General features: G+C 36.5%; 2 protein-coding genes across 3 annotated transcripts in view; both read left to right on the top strand.

Annotated features, from left to right (window-relative positions):
- The window catches only part of BNIP3 (BCL2 interacting protein 3), a 50,774-nt gene extending 45,798 nt beyond the window's left edge, over positions 1–4,976 (top strand). For both annotated transcript variants that reach the window (XM_074110645.1, XM_074110646.1), the window contains exon 7: positions 545–4,976. In XM_074110645.1, coding sequence (XP_073966746.1) covers positions 545–599 — 55 coding nt within the window. In that variant the 3' untranslated portion in view covers positions 600–4,976. The remainder of the gene's footprint in view (positions 1–544) is intronic.
- Positions 4,977–7,472: 2,496 nt separating this feature from the next.
- LOC141444785 (uncharacterized) lies at positions 7,473–20,225 on the top strand. Its single transcript, XM_074110429.1, has 7 exons — positions 7,473–7,676; positions 8,274–8,350; positions 9,237–9,330; positions 10,819–10,925; positions 11,393–11,538; positions 12,631–12,752; positions 17,042–20,225. Exons 1-7 carry the CDS (start codon positions 7,601–7,603, stop codon positions 18,154–18,156), a joined length of 1,737 nt encoding a protein of 578 aa, XP_073966530.1. The 5' UTR covers positions 7,473–7,600; the 3' UTR covers positions 18,157–20,225.
- The last annotated feature ends 138 nt before the right edge of the window (positions 20,226–20,363 follow it).

Consider the following 20,363-nt stretch of genomic DNA (forward strand, 5'->3'; position numbering starts at 1 on the left):
GGGCTACCCGAGGTTTTCATCGATTTTTGACAAGTTTTGAATCGTATCTCCTACTTTTGCACTACAGATAGAATTATAAGTCAAACGGCTATCGGTTCTCCAATCTTTTATCTCCATTTTTGTCTACCGGATTTTGAAAAAAACTAATACTTTGTATGTTTTTTTTTAAACATCTGAAAAAAAAAACACTTATTTTGTATCTCTATTGACGTGAAAGATCTAACATATACGAAATCTACATATTTGGGTTCGTCTTTGACGTCTCTAAAAACTGATCGAGGGTTTTAATTTGAAACTAATTAACACTAAAGTCATGGCCAGAAAACCATTTTTTTGGCCTAAAATTGTTCGACTTTGATGCCAAATATCTCGAAGACAATGAACTTTGAAGTAAATATGGGATACTATATTGCTTAAAGCCGTTGTTGTTAATATAATATGCTACAAATATCATTAGGAAACTAAGGAATTCAGATCGAAGGTCATTGGGGCATGGGATCCCCTTAATCTATATCAGTGTATTAAAGATGATTTCTTTTTTCAGTGTGTGGCTCAGCAAACGTGGTATCCTGCCTCCCAGACTTATCATACTAAACTAGACATAGACAAGACTGAACGGAAGGACAGCGCTGGTTTATCTATATATTTATACAAGAAACAAACGTTTTAATTGAAAATTAAACATATCTAATTCGTGCTGGTAAACTGCTGCCAAGGGACCCCTGATTGCATAATATGAGGGATAGATATGGCTAAAAAGCCATATCGTCACTACTTTAAAAAAAACTCGTAGCTCAAAATAGATAATTTTTCTGAGTGAACTTTATAGACATTACGTCAAGGTTCAATTTTGTTGACATATTGATTTTAGATACGAGATTTTTTTTCAAAGTAGTGACGCTATGTTTCTTTACGACATTTATTGGGTAGATTCTTGAGTAAAAACAATATCCTATTTCTGTTATTCGAGCGTTGCAAGCGTCTCATTTTTGTGGACACTATTCTCTAAAAATTGCCGAAGATTCTGATAGTTTTTTAGTTATCTGGTAGAAATACAGGAACTCTAACAAACAATCGAAAACGACATCAAAATGTACAGTCAACTCGTAAAAAGACCAGGTAAATGAGGCGGTTGGGACGATCGAATAATGTAAATTTAGTCCGTGAATTAGATTGTCAAAAAATATAGGACACTTGTTTTTTTTTTAGGGTTCCGTAGCCAAATGGCAAAAAACGGAAGCCTTATGGATTCGTCATGTCTGTCCGTCCGTATGTCACAGCCACTTTTTTCCGTAACTATAAGAACTATACTGTTGAAACTTGGTGAGTAGATGTATCCTGTAAACCGCATTAAGATTTTCACACAAAAATAGGAAAAAACCATAAATTTTTTGGGGGGTTCCCCATACTTGGAACAAATTCTAAAAAAATTTTTTTTTCATCAAACCCATACGTGTGGATAGGTCTTCAAAAATGATATTGAGGTATCTAATATCATTTTTTTCTAAACTGAATAGTTTGCGCGAGAGACACTTCCGAAGTGGTAAAATGTGTCCCCCCCTGTAAGTTCTAAAATAAGACGATGATAAAACTAAAAAAAATATGTGATGTACATTACCATGCAAACTTCCACCGAAAATTGGTTGAACGAGATCTAGTATGTAGTTTTTTTTTAATACGTCATAAATGGTAAAGTAAAGGAAACTTTCATATTATGTTACTTGCTGCTACGGAACCCTCCATGGGCGAGTCCGACTCGCACTTGGCCGCTTTTTCTGTCAATCAAACAAGAAATGATGTTGCCTATATCTTCATCATTGACAAAAGAAGAAATATGTCGCCAATAATTTCTAATAATTTAACTGACGGACTGATATTTTTTTTTAAGTAAAGTGGCCCATAATCTCAAAAAATAGGTTATTTTAGGAATGGGGGTTTCTTGACAGGTGGGATATTGCTAGATGGCGTTAGTATCGTGAGGTCTGTATAACGTTGCAATCTTGCTTGCGATTGGTTGATTTAGTCCAATCGAAAACGTGACGCAAATTTAAAAGTTGTCAAACGGACTTCGCGATTGTATAAGTTTGAGGTTATTACAAAAATAGAAGGTGATATATTATTGACGTGATTATTTTGATTACTTAAAAATAAGTTATGATTTTCTTATATAACGCTGGGAAGGTTCTTTTTTGTATGAATATAAATGTAAAAGCAGTTCGGTCTGTATATGGTATTTTATATAAATGAATGTTTAGTGCGTGGCGTAGTGATTATAGCAAATGGATTAGTTAAGGAGCTACGTAGGCATATAGAGTCTTACAAACGTGCAATTTTTTTTTGAAAAATAATATTTACAATTTTATTTTAATTATTTTTACAGGGCTATAATCACTATGCTACGGTCACGTGTAGTTTGAATGTATGTAGAACGAGAAGAAAAAGTAAAAAAAAAAACTTAACACTGTATTTCTTAGAAATAGGACCACTTTTGTATTTTCTTACTCGCTCACTCGTCATACCTCTTTCGACTCTTTCATAAGGACATTTAAATATATGAATAGGAAGAAATATTTGGAATGGTACCATATATAATGTGGTACATTTTTACTGAAGTACAGGTATAGTGAATAATGTATTTCCATCAAAAAATTTCGGATCTCAATTGGAATACGACAGCAGCCGAAGTCTCAATCAATTATTGTATTAAGTGAGTGACATTTTCATACCTATAGAACTTTACTATGTAGTAGGGATGGCCCGAATGTGGTTGAATTGATACCGAATACGAACTTCTGCTGGGCATTCGGTAAAAATAAAAAAAAAACACTTAATTTTGGCGGTACTTCGGTTTAATTTAATTTTAAATACAAGTTGTTTTGAAAACACCCTTTAATAATTTTAAATTACAATGTGTTTCGCAATGTTTGGTTTGAGAAAATTGTAAACCGAAAAAGTTTTTTTTTTTAGTTGTATTTACGAATTGTAATCAAGATGTTTATTAAAAGAATAGGTACTAAGTTTATTTCGTTTTTGTTGCATGTTTTACTGTTATGAATGACAGACATGCTTTCTATTAATTTCAGTCGAAATAGTACATGTAGGTGTAGGTTCTTTTTTTTCTAGTGCCAAATGCGGCACTTCAACCGAATTTCGTCCCATCCCTACTATTTAGTGTCATATTTCAGAACGGCTGTACGATGAGTTCTGAAGCTAATTGAGAGAGTAACTGTTCCGATAAAATATAATGGGACACACTCTTTCCCGGCCCGGATAACACCGACATGGAAATACCGGCCCTGTTTTTTGTGTACACGCCCAAAGAAACTGACAGGAGCGTCTATGGGGCGTGTACACGAATAACAGGGTCGGTATTATCCGGGCCGGGAAAGAGTGTCACCCAATGTGATGACAACCATTTTGCACTACATCTGTACCGGTGTTAGTCATATTCAGTTTTGGTTAAAATATATGACCCGAAAACAACTTATATATGCCTAAAATAACAGTTTTCTATGAACTGGCAAGTGGCAATTAAACACATGTCCAACGGCCGTCTAAGTTGTAGCACGGTGTGTTTGGCGGTAATTCTACCGAAGTTATGTTTATTGTTGAATCATCAAAATGTCATGTAGATTTTTATTGAACTAGTCTAATAAGTGTATTTAAATATATACAGCGCTCTAGCGTTTCGTCGTTAATTTTAAACGTGTCCATTTCTGTCATGTACGAATAACTTACTATAGTATTTGTTTTATCTTTGCTATCTACTAGGAGACTTCTATTAGGAGGCCACTGACTCGTAGGCCACCACAGGACCACAAAACACAGATAGTTCAGAAATCAATCTCCATACAAGTGCGCTCGAGCAACGCACACATAGACACTGCTCACGGACACGGTATCTCGGGCCGGTTGGGACCAGGGCGAGCGCGAGTGCCATCCGCTTGAGACTTTTTTGTGCAATAATGGAGCAACAAAAAAAAAGTTATTATAACTGTTCAGTGGACGGTTGTTTAAATTAAATAATCGTGAATTTCGCCTATAACGAAATCATGGCAAGATATTTTCTAAGACAAATTTATAATACTCGTATAACAATGACATTAAAATTAAAATATTTTAGTTATTAATTTATATTTCCATTCTTCCCGTTTCATTCTCAACAATAAATCAAACAACTAGATAAGAGTGCCACTACCACGATAGTTTTTTGGTGCATAAGCCATAGTTGACAACCTTAGAGCGACCGCCGAGCGTAGGTATGAAAAGTGAAGTACATACAGGAGATTGACTTCTGAACTATCTGTGTTTTGTGACAGAACCTTGTCATCGTGATTACGTCATACAATAAACATTGCTATAGCAAAATTGAAATTATTTATTATTGTAAAGTTCTATAGCGGCCTAGAAATCAAATTGTTTGAATAGATGGACTGCTACGACCTTTTTTACCTGCCGTTGTCGGATATTGCCGATGTTTTTGAAATGAAAGTACCAGGACATCAGAAATTGATGCTGGTGTGATGACATAAGTTTGCGCTACAGCGAAGAATTTATACTGGAACTAGAGAATAGAGTGAAATAGCAACATGGTGATATCTATTCACTAGTAAAGATTATATCAGTCCGAGAGCATGCAGATGTCAGAAAGTCTACTAGCTTACGATATATTTTATGTTATACACAGTTGGGAAACTAATCTAGTTTGACTCGATAAACCCTGTATTTTTTTAGGGATGTCAAATGTTTTAGTACATCACACATCAGTGAAAAATCTGCTGAAATGTTTCGGTTTAGTTTTATAATGTTTAAGTTGCAAGGAAACCTTTATTTTTTTAAGTTTAAAACACCGTTTGAATTCGCCATCGGTCCAATTTTAGCAAAGGACAGTAAATATATGCTTTCATATCTGTAGAATTATATTTTTAAATTGTCTTTTTAAATGATTAAACGAATATTGGTTTTTGACTGGTGAAGCTTTTTATGTACCAGAAGCTCATAGCGTGTTTAGGGATGCATAGTAAAGACATCTTATCCTAGCCCATGTATTAGAGCAAACGATTCTAAAAAAAAACTGTCACAATCCTTATGGTACCAATGAGGGCTATCGTTTTTTGTCTCACTAGATGGCGCACTGTTGCGTGAGGTTTTTAAGTATGGCTTTCAAAGTCTGTTATTACGGCGTGAAAACAAAGTTAGATTAAAATCATATTTAATACACCTTAAAAACCGTGCATAAAAATATCGAGCATGCCACAGTGTTGCATAGTCCCGTTTGTTCGGAAAAAAGGGAGGACAAAGGTTTCCGAAAGACAACTGTCTCAAAACACAGACTTTCATTGCCCCGGAACGCATATTGCCATAATTAATTTCAGATATTACAAAATATTCACAAATTTTTTCTAATTAAAAATAAACCCGCGAAGCTCACTCAAAAACTATGAGATTTGACATTTCGGAGACCTCACGCTACACTAGCGCCTCTAGCGGCGAATTCATTCGCGATAGCCCTCATTGTATCTTTTTGTCGCTCAGCCCGACGCACACTTGCAAATTATAGCTACTTTTACACGTGCTAGTTACTAGCACGAAAGCATGCTACTATTGAGCAAATGCTACCTACTAGCATGTGTGTATAGGGTAGGATTTTAAGCATGCTTATTTTATTAGCATGCTAGTAACGAGCATGCTAATAAAATAAGCATGTTATGAATGACTGATACACAAAGGAGAAGCGCCTTAATGAGTTGAAAAAAAAAAGATATCTAATGGAATGAGTTTGTCTTGCTGTTCCCACGCTATTTTAAAGGTTATAAATTAGGGGATGGATTGTTTTGTGAAATTAAATAATTTGCTTGATCCTCTATGAAATTATTTATTATTTAAGTATTTATTTTATCGTATAATCATTTAAATTGACAGATATTTATCAAGAGTTTAAGTTTGAGTTGTGATTCGATCGCTAGTTGCCTTAGAAAATTGCTATAATTTCGTTACTATTGTTACTGAGACAGTGTATTTAAAATCTTTGAAAGAGACGTAGACTACATGAGTTAGAAAGAGATTGATTGGATACTGTGGTCCGTTTAGTCAAAATAGTCTCTTTCAAACAACCACACAGGTTTTTGTTTTTATGTGCACTGTCATAAGGATTCGTGATAAAATTCTGTAAATATCTATTTCTATACTACGTGTATCACATTCGTGTCATTTATATCTTAGTGATAAATGCTTAAGAAATATAAGGATTCATTTTTATTTACATTTGTTTTTATTCTAACACCTAACAATTACAATACATAAAACCGGTCAGGAGCGTGTCGGGCACGCCCGAAATAGGGTTCCGTAGCCATTACGAAAAACTTAAGTAATATTTTTCTAAGGATTTCGTATTTTGTACAGAATATTCCACGTTTAGGTATATTTTATACTTTAGGCTGCTATTTACTCTAAAACTACTAATAATTCTCAAGAAAACTTAACCGTTATAGTTTTCCTTGTAAGTTTGATATACTTACTACCATCCTGAACTTTTTCAAATTTTTCCACCCACCGGTTTTGATTTTACGCTCGATTTCAATGAAAATTTGCACTTTAAAGTAAAGTTGAATATTTTGCAAACATATCACTGAATCGAAGAATCGTTTGAGCAACCCCCTAACGGTTTTGAAAGACCTATCCAACGATACCCCACACCACACTTCAAGATTGGATGAGAAAAAAAAACACTACGTCTATGGGAGAGGTACTCTAAAAAAATTGTTTTGATTTTTTTTATTGTACTGTTTGGTCGGCACAGTTTACATATATATTCGTGCAAAATTACAGCTTTCTAGCGTTGCTAGTCCCTGAGCAAAGCCGCGGACGGACAGACAGACATTTTGGCTACGGAACCCTAAAAACCAACGCAGGAATCAAATGACAGATCTGCGTGCAGGTTAACCAACATAACAAAACAATACTTTGGCAAATATGAAATGTGTGCAGGTGGGGCCACATGCAGTCGCTCGACGCTCGTTTCCAGCGTCAAATCTAGTCACGTGACACAAGCTGAAACGTTGAGCATTATCGCTGGAAAAAAAACCTCTTCAATTTCGGCAAAAACAGTGTTATTTTTTCTTTTCATTCACTCCAATTTCTTTCATTTGTACCAGTGCCACGACTGCTTCTAAATGAGATTAAGAAATCAGCTTCCAAGACCAAGACCATTCCTGCAAGAACCCACCTCGTCGCTGCTGCTCGAAGCGGCGACTTGATGCTACTTTTTTAAGTCGCGCGAAATTCAAAATTATCTTTAAAATGAGGTCACGTGACCAGATTTATCGCTGCAAACGAGCGACTAGCGACTCTGCACCACAGAGTAGGTACTTTTTATTAACTGGAAAGGGGGCACCCTTTTTGCATCTATTGAATTTAGCACTGAAAAAAAAAACAATTATCAAGTTAATTTTGGCGGGAAACCGTAACTTTGACAGTTACTTTCCTATTGGTTGGTTTGGTAAAATTTTCTTTCTTTCATTTTTCACCGTTCGTTATTTGATTTAAGATTGTAAGGTGGATTGAAAATATTGAAATAAATATTCGATAGTTTTAAATAAATATGAGTCGCGTGCTACGTCAGCGAAAGCGCGTGTGTTATTATGAACCAGAAGAACCGAACTTTGACGAATACATCTGTAAGTAAGAAACAGAATTTGGTAGCAAAATAACAGTAGTGGTCAATTTTAGAATCTAACAGTAAAAATCGATAGCAAAATTTCAATCCAAATTTTCTATTACCTCCTAATTACTGCATTCGTATTTCAAATTCAGCTCAATCGTTTTCCTCTTTTGAATGGTATTTTCGAGTGATTTGGTTTATTATAAGTAAGTTTTTGGTAAAAATTTCATTTTTAACACAAGCTTTTTTTACTGACTGTACTTTTTTTTTACTGTACTTGGTTTGTCACCTAAACTACATTTGCTTACCAAATTTCAAGTCAATGCCATTAACCGTTGAAGAGTTCCGTCCTGCGGAGAAGATCCTGGCCGGACAACCAGGATGTCGCTACCAGATTATTGTACCTATTGTCACGCAATTTACATAAGTATGCCAAATTTCAGACAATCCGACTACTGGAAGCTGGTTGAATTGAACTTGCATTGCAAGATTTGACCCGCACAATACATACATTAAACATACATTGCAAGTTCCATAAAAGCTTTTAAAAACCGGCAATTACTTGATATTTTTATGATGCATAATTGTTTTATGAAACTTTTATATTTTCTAGTTTGTTCGGACTGTGGTGACTATGTGTATGAATACTGCTCGATCCATGGACCCCAACTTATTATACCAGACGATAAGGTACATTGAATCAATTCAGTAGTTCCTAAGACCACCTACAAATTAGCGATGGGTAAGTCCAGATATCAAGGTTCAAAAGAGTCAGATCATCAAGCAATCCGAATCCACCAATTATATTGGACCAAGAGGCACATGATCGTTGGAGCAAATGCAGGTGGTAGGACCTTGTGCAAGGTCCGCCCGGATTGCTACCCCATCTTGCTCGCTAATCCTGCCCTGAAGCTGCAGTGCTTTCACTGTTGTGTTTCGGCGTGGAGAGTAAGACAGCCGGTGAAATTACTGGCACTTGAGGTATCCCATCTTAGGCCTCTAGGTTGGCAATGCGTCTGCAATACAATGGTGTTGCAGATGTTTATGGGCGGTGGTGATCTCTTACTATCAGGAGACCCACTTGCTCGTTGCCATCCAGTTGAATAAAAAAAAAATAGAATTAACTTCTAACTTCTTTCTATAAAAAAAGGTTGTCTGGAAGAGATTTCTCTTAAGCTATAAGGCTGGCTATTGCTTACCTCGTAATTTTTTCTTTCTCTGTACCTGTTTCTGTATCGCTTACTATTTGTGGTGTATAAAGAGTCATTGTATTATATTGTAATTTTGCTTTCTTTCAATCACAGCGGAGATTGAATTGGATATGGTCAATCAGGCTCTGAGCTGATATGTACCACAGATTGCTTGAAAGAGTCAGATTTAATAAAGTAGTTGGTAGTAGATAAGCAAAGTTGATTCCGTTCCGGTAATGTCATGAAAATCATCAATATCTGTTGAAATAGGATAATGAGCAAATAAAGTTTGGAAACATATATTATTTATTCTCTACACTGGATATGCCTAATGTCTACCCTGAACTACATTGTTTATGGTTTTCAATGAAGAATATGGCCCGTAGGTTCCCTCTATAACTGGGTTCCCTCCATTTGTACCCCGAGCCGCCCTCACTATCCCCCATGTGTTCCTCCACCTCGCCCCCTCCACTATACCAGGTATTGTACAGCTTTTCAAATATTTCAGTTTACATGGATTAATGAAAATTTTATGAAATTTTTGTGTTGAGCATGAATAAATGATTTATTTATCTGCAATTTAATTCATACTGCAGTTTATAATAATAAAATGTTTAGAACAAAACCAAATTAAGCATGAACTAAAAAAAAAGAATTTGTAACGTGGTAAGTAGATGTTTCATTTTCAATTTTGGTTTTTGCAATTAGGTCCTTCTACAGGGCACAGGCCTCCCCTCGGAATGATAGGGCTTGGATGTAGTTCCCACACCGGCCCAGTATAGAGTGGGAACTTCAAACACAATTTAATCTCTGACGAGTGTGCAGGTTTCCTCACAATGTTTTCCTTCACCGCACGTAAAGCACATGAACTCCCAGAAAATGAGAGGTGCGAGCCCGGGTTCGAACTCATGACCCTCTGCTTGAGAGACAGCGGCTCAAACCACTACAATACCACGGCTTTTTACTTTTTTCTACCGGCGGATACATCTTAGACAGAATACGTCGTATACATGTGCTGCAATCTTAGATGCTGCAATGAACCGCGGTTGCAAAACAATGATTCTAGATGGCGCTAGTATTGCAAGGTCGGTTTGAAAACTTTACATTTGTGTCTCGCGGGGTGCCCCCACATGCATTCGCTAGTCGCTCGTTTGCAGCGATAAATCTGGTCACGTGACCCCATTTTGAAGGTGATTTTGAATTTCCCGCGACTCAAAAAGTAGAGTCAAGTCGCCGCGTCGAGCAGCAGCGACAAGATGGCTTCTTGAAGGAATGGTCTTGGTCTTGGAAGTTGATTTTTTAATCTCATTTAGTAGCAGTCGTGGCAGTGGTACAAATAAAAGAAATGAGGGCTATCGTTTTTTGTCTTTCTAGATGGCGCCACTGTTGCGTGAGGTTTTAAGTGTGGCTTTCAAAGTCTGTTATTACGGGCGTGAAAACAAAGTTTAGATTAAAATCATATTTAATACACCTTAAAACCGTACCATAAAAATATTGAGCAACCGCAGTGTTGCGTAGACCCGTTTTGTTCGGAAAAAAGGGAGGACAAAAGTTTCCGAAAAACAAAACTGTCTCCAAACACAGGCATTAATTGCCCCGTAACGCATTATTGCCATAATTAATTTCAAGTAATGCAAAATATTCACAAAATTATTCTAATTCTAAATAAACCCGCGTAGCTCACCCAAAAACTATGAGATTTGACATTTCGAAGACCTCACGCTACACTAGCGCCTCTAGCGGCGAATTCATACGCGATAGCCCTCATTGGAGTGAATAAAAAAAAAGACTGTTTTTTGCCGAAATGGAATAGGTTTTTTAAAGCTCAGAATTTTCAGCTTTATTGCTAAATGTCACGTGACCAGATTCGTTTGACGTTGGAAACGAGCGTCGAGCGACTGCATGTGGCCTGCAGTTAGGTTCTAACTAGACAAGACCCTAACTAATCTAACCAAACCAACGTAACAGGTGCAGAGTTAGGGGTATTCAGCACCTTAACCCTACCGAGCGGCGTGCGTTTCGGACCCTACGATGGAATCAAGACCAATACACCTACCCCGGGATACAGTTGGCAGGTAATTGCATATCATTTCAGCATTTCTTATCCATACGGTGATGGTAGGATATTGCGTAAAGTCCGTCCGGATGACTACCACCGTCGGGAACCAATGTAATGTACAACTGGGAATGTACGCGCAATAATGTATGTACCACGTGATAATCCGAAGCATTATTGCTTCCGATTATCATGCCGTACATTATCATGGTCGCGCATTATCAATCAAATAAATCAATAAAACTAAACATTTATAATTATATAAGCAACACATGAAAAATAAAAGGTACCTAGTAGTAAGTGAACAATGTTTCCACTGTTATTTCATCTCGCAATCGAAGTGAAAAGCAGTGTAAAACTCATTAAACCCATTTTTCCCTCGACGTTACCACCCTCGCCGTACCGACCCGGGCTATACGAACGTCTCGGGTAAAATGGCTCGTTTTATGCCCTCGTTTTACAATCTTGTGTGTCATGCCTTTGAAGATATACGATGGCAATCGCAAACGTGCGCATGCGATCGACGCGTGCGACGCGAACAGATCCAACTGGATGCGCTACGTCAACTGCTCGCGGCACTGGCTCGAGCAGAACCTGGTCGCGTACCAGTACCAAGGAAAGCTGTACTACAGGTTAGTACTGCCAACAACAACCAACTACACTCAAGGAAACTGAATCACGTACAGTCAAGGGCATATCTATAGCATCATATAAATGTACAAGAGTTTACCCGCGGCTTCGGACGCGTAAACTATTTTATCTGGTACAATGGAAATTCCGGGATTTTATAAAATTCCCCTGGTAATTCCCAAAATTTATATCGTGGTCTTCATTGAGGTTGTGTTAAGAACAACTGTCCAAAACTTCAAGACTCCAGCGGTTGAAATTTCAAGATTTTATCCCTATCCCGTGGGAATCGTGATAAAAAGTAACCTACTTACGTGTAATTCCAGATGTCCAACTATCTACATACCAAGTTTCATTCAAATCCATCCAGCCGTTTTAGCGTGAAGGAATAACAAACACACACACACACACACGCACACACGCACGCACACACACACACACACACACGCACGCACGCACAGACACACAAAAATTTTCGCATTTAAAATTTTAGTAGGATACATCGACCTTATGGTTGTGACAAAGGTGTACAGATCGAAAATACAAACTGAGACATGGATGCACAGAAAAACCAGAAAAAGAGACCAGCGCTGGGAATCGAACCCAGGTCCTCAGCAATCCGTGCTGCGTGCGTGTGTGTGTGGTGTACAGATATTTTTGACTCCTTGGTAACGTACCTATATTTATGGCCTTGACTGTACCAGGGTGGGATCTTTGTGCTACTAATGTAATGTTGACATCCCATACATCTTGCCAAAGAAACCAAAGCGGAATTAGTTATGAAAAGGTCCCAACCTGGTACGTCATTCAGTTTCCTTGACCGTACACTGCACTAACAAGCAACTACACAGTTACACACACAACGTCCGGTATCAGGTATTTTGAGATAAAACTTAATTTTATTTTTTCGCAATTAATTAATTTTGGGTTCTTCTTACTCAGAACCATGAGCACTATTGATTTGGAAGAAAAAAAAGTGTCGCTGATTTATTATCAGTTTAATTTAACAGAAATAGAAAAACTAACAAAAATGCAACGTTCCCAGCTCAGCAGGTATAAACGCTCTTAAGTTTAACACGAAGATTTTCTTCAATCAGGACTATAAAGATAATACCAAGCTGCACGGAGCTACTGGTATTCTACGGGAGCGAGTTCGCGCTGACTTTGGGCATTAATCTAAGTCGATACCATTCACCTGATGCATACACTCAGCTAGTCGGTAAGATACAGGAAACCTGCGCTGCAAAACCATTGCATGTTTTTCTAAGTATTTTTTTTTCTATTCACCCCCTGTTTCCCCATTCTATATATCTGTGATGCCGTCTGTTTCTTTTGTCCGAATAGACGGAGACGGCATCACGTTTATCTGTCAAAAAAGATACGACCGCATGGCCGAGTGGTTAGAGAATCTGACTACGAAGCTTGAGGTCCCGGGTTCGATTCCCGGCCGGGGCAGATATTTGTATAATAATAATAACATAATAATAATAATCATTTATTGTTTTCTCCACCACCAAGTAGGTAAAAGGTTTGAATAATACTAATGTTTGTTCTCGGGTCTTGGATGTTTGATATGTATTTATCTATATAAGTATGTTTATCCGTTGCCTAGTATCCATAGTACAAGCTTTGCTTAGTTTGGGACTAGGTGTCATGTCCCATCTCTTCTGACAGAATATCAGCGCTGCAGGCGTCTAAGGGCCGCCATACACGGACTGCTCGAGCAGTAACCCAGTGATCAACATACACGGACCGCTCTTGCAGTCGCGACTGCATGACCGCATGATGAGATTTCACCGCGCAGCCAACCGCCCGAAGCAGTTGCAACTGCTTGAGCGGTTCGTGTATTGCGAATGACAATTTTGTATGGAAACTGCAGATCACCCAACGGCGACCGCTTGAAGCTGTTGGCACTGACTGCTTAAAGCAGTCCGTGTATGGCGGCCCTAACGCCTCAGCATAATGCTGAGTCAGCGGCCGTTTCACTTTTGCGGGGACACACAAAATCATATATTTTAATTTTTGTATTTCTTTTTGTATTTTTTCGTTTTTAGGGTTTGCTGTTAATTGTTGTTTTTTAGTTTTGTCGTATTTGTGAATGTGAGTAAATGTCTTCTATTCTATTCTATTCCCATGATATTTATTTATTACTAGCTGGTTGGTGCCCACGGTTTGGCTCCCGGTATAGTTTTTTATTTCTCTAAGGGTTTGTTTCACCATCCATTGATTAGTGTTAACTGGCGGTTAGGTGTGATGCCGTCTCTATTTGTTTTTTTAGGCCAGTTAACACTAATCAATGGATGGTGAAACAGCCCCTAAATCAAACAAAATTTACAAAGATGAAGTGCCTTAAGAGAAGTTTCCCTGCCGGCCGCGCGGCCGCGTTAGGTAATCGTTTGGGATATTTATTCGGTTTATAGAATTTTATTTCTCATTGAAAACAATAAGTCACTTACATGAGAAACTTAATATCTAAGGTACTATTTTTAGTTCACAGTATAATAGATATATATTTATTGCTGTCTTTATCGCTCGTGACATAAGCGCTCGCAGCCGTCGCCCCCATGCCTTCCGCAACGACGTCCGTAATTTATATCGAGATAGCTGTGGCTTTTCAAGATTTGGGCGGTTGAATTTTGAGTTTGGTTGTCCTCATATTATACGAAAAGTATAGCACAGAAATCAATGATATTTTACAATCAAGATATTCATTTATTTATTTATTTATTTATTTATTGTCAAGCTATGTTCATTACAATAAGATGCCTGTGGTTTTTTGATTTTTGTAAAAATGCTTTATTAGTCTGTAATTCTCGTGCAAAGTTGACATCTTTTTTTGTCGACTTTTCAGCTCCTGTAATTCTGATATTACACATTTATATGAAAATGTGAAAAACCACAGGCATAGATAATTACGTCTAGTCCATACTTACAAAATTTCATCTAATTCTGTTGCCTATTTTCAAATGAGACCGGGACTACGTTTGTGTGGAGAATGGAACGAAGAGACTTCTCTTAAAGATCTGGAGCGGAGATCCGTGACGCTTGTGCGATACTTTTTAGCACGCGGAACTTTGAGTGGATATCTTAATAATTTTTTAGGGTTCCGTACCCAATGGATAAAAACCGGCCAAGAGCGTGTCGGACACGCCCAAAATAGGGTTCCGTAGCCATTACGAAAAAATTAAGTAATAAAAGGATTTCGTATTTTATACGGAATCTTCCATTCCAAGTTTAGGTATAAGTACCTATTTTATACCTTAGGCTGCTTTACCCTTAAACTACTAATAATTCTTAAGCAAACTTAGCCGTTATAGTTTTCCTTGAAAGTTTGATATACTTAACTATCATTCTGAATTTTTTTCAATTTTTTCCACCCACCGGTTTAGATTTTAGAGGGGGGGGATTCTCGATTTTAATGAAAATTTACACTTTAAAGTTAAATATTTTGCAAACAAATCACTGAATCGAAAAATCGTTCTAGCAATTTTAAAATACCTATCCAACGATACCCCACACTACAAGGTTGGATGAGAGAAAAAAAATCACCCCCACTTTACGTCTATGGGAGGTACACTAAAAATTATTTTTCTACTCCTATACTGTAATAAGTGATTTACTTAATCAGGAACAGTAATATAACAACATACATAACAAGGTTCTGGAAAAGTCTATATTGTCTATTCCCCATAACAGCACTGTATCGTAATGTTGCTAAAACGATACTGAGGGCCTACTCCGAAGTTCAAAAATTGAGGTCTAGTACCGTCCCTCTCGCTCTCATATTAAATAGTATAAGTGTCAGACAGACCGCACGACGCGAACTTCGAGTCTGGAGTTTCGTAGTAGCCCTGCTGCAATCACTTACTTTTTTTTTCTTAATTTGTACGTTCGGACACGCTAAGGTGCCAGTTACATATTTTATATAGTTTTATACAGAAAAAAACTTTCCGAACCTACAATCATAGCCTGCCAACATTTAAGTAATGCGTATTTTTAACATCGACACAGGCAAATAAACGTTATAACGTTTTAAACTTTCGTGATTCTCACTCATAGTCAAAATACCACAAACGGGACTTATCACGCTATTATTACACATTAGTAAGTCTGTCTGTCTGTTTCGAAGAACTCGCGCTGCTAGGCAGACTTGACACTCCACACTTCAGTCTACTCGTGACCACGGCAACTGTAACGTTGCTGAAACGTTGAGGTAAATATTACTTGTGTAATAATAGCGTGATAAGTCCCGTTTGTGGTATTTTGACTATAAATAAACGTTAATCAATAACAAAATTTAACTTAGACATATTTTGACATTTTCATATTTCTCACTTGTTTATTGTTGTTTACCTTCTCTTTGCGGTTGCGATACTTTTTACTAAAGTATGAAAACATTTCAAGTTTACTTTTTCTCTAAGTAATCTTGTATTTTAATTAATAAGTACCCAAGTCGAAGAAAAAGTATTGTATGCAACGTTGTATAAGTAAGTCAAAAAAAGCTCGTGGCTGTTTTTTCTTACGATGTTCGCTAAAGCTCACATCGTAACTCACGCCACTCACCTTTTTTGAACCCTGTTATACAACTGTTGCATAAAATACTATTATTGTATCATTTTGTCGGCATAGTATATATACATATTCGTGCAAAATTACAGCTTTCTAGCATTGATAGTCCCTGAGCAAAGCCGCGGACGGACAGACAGTCAGACATGGCGAAACTACTTTGGCCTAGCCACTTACTAAGACTACTGACCCTATTACTAAGACTACTGTCTGTCTGTCACCAGGCTCTCATGAACCGTGATAGGTAGGTAGACAGTTGAAATTTTCACAGGTAATGTAATATTTCTGTTGCCGCTATAACAAAGAATACCTACTAAAAACAGAATAAAATAAATATTTTAGGGGGCTCCCATACAACAAAAGTTTTTTTTTTGCCGTTTTTATAATTTTATATTAATAATGGCAACAGGTGGACGCTAAAAATGTTCACAGAATATTTAGTTTTATAGTCACTTTAAAAATAAATAATTAAATATTACCCATAGGCAGCGATCAAGGGCAATTTTTTTTTATTTATAATTTTAATTTTTAATTCTAGTTTTTAATTTTATTATAATTCACTCTGCTATAAAATAAATAACCATTAAATATAAATTACAAACTAGATTAAAAATACATAGATAAAAAATAGTAAATTAAAATAAAACAAAATAAATATTTAAGGAGGCTTCCCATACAACAAACTTGATTTTTGTACCGCTTTGCTAATGTCTAATGTTGTATAGATAATGGTTCGGAAATCGGAACCCTTCGTGCGCGAGTCCGACTCGCGCTTGGCCGGTTTTGTTTAATTGACAAAAAAAACGTGTCCAATATTTTATGACCATATAACCCATTGAATGGTGTACGTGAAGTTGATATTAATCATAAATTCATCACACAAAAGATTTTCATTTGAGGTTGTGTAAATTGTTTCCTTTGTAACTAATCATATTGTTTCAGCTCTTGAATATGAACACGTAAATTTCAAAGCAAACGAAAACGGTGTTGAGAATACTGAAAAGTTCGCTGCCGAACTGAATCTACCACAAAATTTAGAAAACATTCAAAATCATGAAAATAATCATGACTCAGCCAATTCTGAAATCGCTGAGGATAAAAGTTCAATTGCAAATGTAATCAAGCACAATGCAACAGAAAATACATATATTTGTGATCAATGCGGAAAAGTTTTTACTGAAAAACCAAAATTAATAGACCATATTGCAACTCACAATATCATTAAAGGAATCACAAAGATAAACTTAATCCGAACATGTAAATTTTCTTGTTTATCTTGCGATGGTTTATTTGCAACAAAGTCTGACCTTATCAACCACGACATCAAAGTACATGATTCGAAAGTAAATTACAAAGCTTGTGAAAAATGTGACTTTAAGGCTATTAAAAATTCTGATTTAATAAGACACGTACGAACACATAGTGATCAAAAACCTTATCAGTGTACTGTATGCGACTCAAAATTTAGTGCAAGCTATCCACTGAAAGTTCATATGAGAATTCATAGCGGTGAGAAACCGTATAGCTGTACTGTATGCGACTTAAAATTTAGTGCAAGCCATCCACTGAAACTTCATATGAGAATTCATAGCGGAGAGAAACCGTATAGCTGTACTGTATGCGACTCAAAATTTAGTAAAAGCTATCCACTGAAACTTCATATGAGAATTCATAGCGGAGAGAAACCGTATAGCTGTACTGTATGCGACTCAAAATTTAGTGCAAGCGATTCACTAAAAATTCACATGAGAATTCATAGCGGAGAGAAACCGTATAGCTGTACTGTATGCGACTCAAAATTTAGTGGAAGCTATCCACTGAAACTTCATATGAGAATTCATAGCGGAGAGAAACCGTATAGCTGTACTGTATGCGACTCAAAATTTAGTGCAAGCTATCCACTGAAACTTCATATGAGAATTCATAGCGGAGAGAAACCGTATAGCTGTACTGTATGCGACTCAAAATTTAGTAGAAGCTATTCACTAAAACGTCATGTGAAAATTCATACCGGAAAAAACCGTATTAATATTCTGTTGCTTAAGACAATTAATTGAGTAGAAGTTTGGGTATTTCTCATTTTTGTGCAATCACTTCCATGGATGTAATCTCTTTCTAATATTTCAAAAAAAGTTGTTGTTATGGTAAATTCGCACTTTCTCGAAAATTTTGAAAGCGTAATTACGTCCAAATAACATCCACGGAAGTTTCTGTCCTGTGTGCACAAAAATTTAAAATTGCCCACCTTAGGATTACTAGCAAAGAGTACTTTTTAAGTATAATATATTATCTGATACTAAAAAAAAAGGAAATTAAAGAAGGGAATTTAAAGCTAGGTATATGGTGGGTTAAACATGTCTGAAGTACCTAAGTAGTACTTTAAGAGATATATTTTTTAAGAGATAAAGTAAGACACGTCTTCGTTGATGGTATTTTGTGTTAATGTTAGTACAACCACAGGTACAACACACGCTTGTAATGACTATTCATCAACCTCTATGTTTTTCCCCTCTCTTGGACTTGCTGCTACTCCTAGATTTTTAATTCCAAGCTGTATGTAAGTATTAAGCGATAACTACTCATTTGGTTAATATGGTACGACTTTAACATACAATAAATTAAGCCTTCAAATATTCATACGAAAAAGGGAACATAACCAGAGTCTAACAACAAACTACTCCTAGATAAATTGTTGGTGGAAGGTTTCGGGGAAAAGGGCGAGTAACGCTTAATGAAGGATACAAGCTAGAACGAGCTAGCTCTTGCCTTTTTAGTCAACTCTTCTCGTACTTAGGTACGATTTTTATTAATGGATAATTCTTGGGTTGATAATTAAATGTACTGAATGAGAACAATACATTTAATTATCTCAAAGAAATGTTTTTATCTACACCCATATAGTAAATCCTCAATTATGCGTTCAAAAACCATAAGTAATGACCAGCATTACGACATTGGATTCTATTATGAACACGGCTGTATCGTTATGGACATTACGATATACTGCAGCAGCAGGTCGTCGCGGGCGCAGCTCGTGGGCAGACATACCTACCTAGTTACTAGTTAGAGTTAATGCAGGTCATTCTCAATGGTTCGCGGAACACGTGATAGAGGATTTAAAATATGGATATAGATAAAATATTGTATGCAACTATACGTAATTAGGCCTTAAAACACTCATGTGACCCTATTATGAAACTCGGCTACGCCTCGTTTCATAAACCCACACTCGTGTTTTAAGGACCCCTATTACGATACAGTTGCATAAAATACTATTGTTACTTATAGGACACTTTTTACAAACAGAAAGATATATGAGTCAGATTAAATTGTTTGCTGTTTATTTTTTCTGGTAAGTGTCAAACTATCTCTATGCCAAAAATCACGTCGATCCGTCGCTAAGTTTCGACGTGATAGACGGACAAACATACAAACACGCACACTTTAATCTAGGAGTGCGACTTGTTTGTCAAAAGTATCATTCCTACGTACCTATTCAACTGCAAATTGAGTACTAACATTAACACAGCGTTATATGTACACTAAACTAAACCTAGTCTTGAATTCCTACTCCTTTTACCTAAAGGTTTTGATAAATATTTATCAAGGCTTGAGAGTTTGCTCGATTCTTGAAATTACTGCCATTCTTAGATATATTTTACAATCATTTATTCCAAGGTGTTAGGTGTATGACTCGTGGTAAAAAGTATTAGCTGGCAATTGGTCAAGATTGGTAAAGAAAAAAAAGTTTATATTCAGTTTCATTGCAAATTTTGTTATTTTGTCCTTTTCTTTGTAAGCAGCTTTAATACTTATTGCTAAAATAGATACACTGGTCAGTCACGCATGAACTGTCGAAGTTAGCCCGACATGTTTCGAGCTCATCCGTGGCTCCTTCTCAAGGTGAGCTCAAACAGAAAGGTAGGAGTCACTGATTGACTCGAAACGTGTCGAGTAAACGTCGACCATTATTATGTGAGTAACACGTTATAATAATTATCTTCTTTATTGGTGTTGTATTCGGACGAATGTGAATGATTAGCTTTACATTTACTGCAATTTATTTTGATTTTCATTGAAAGAAAAGAAAATTAATTAATCAATTCATTAATTTTCATTTATATTGTCAAAGGTTTTGTTTATGATATTCGCATTGAATTTTGCTTGTAAATTTGCTCATTTGTTTCAATTAAATTACGTGAATAATTATCTTTGTTTTATTATTTTAACATACATAGCGCCCTGATTTAATAGGATATTAAAA

This window comes from Choristoneura fumiferana, chromosome 30, assembly GCF_025370935.1.
Source record: "Choristoneura fumiferana chromosome 30, NRCan_CFum_1, whole genome shotgun sequence".
NCBI classification, from domain to species: Eukaryota; Metazoa; Arthropoda; class Insecta; order Lepidoptera; family Tortricidae; genus Choristoneura; species Choristoneura fumiferana.

Excerpts from the sequence above, each read along its gene's own strand:
- LOC141444785 (XM_074110429.1), top strand. The coding sequence starts at position 7,601 with ATGAGTCGCGTGCTACGTCAGCGAAAGCGCGTGTGTTATTATGAACCA. Across the intron at positions 11,539-12,630 it reads CAAGGAAAGCTGTACTACAG|GACTATAAAGATAATACCAA; the intron begins GTTAGTACTGCC and ends TTCTTCAATCAG. Across the intron at positions 12,753-17,041 it reads TGCATACACTCAGCTAGTCG|CTCTTGAATATGAACACGTA; the intron begins GTAAGATACAGG and ends ATATTGTTTCAG.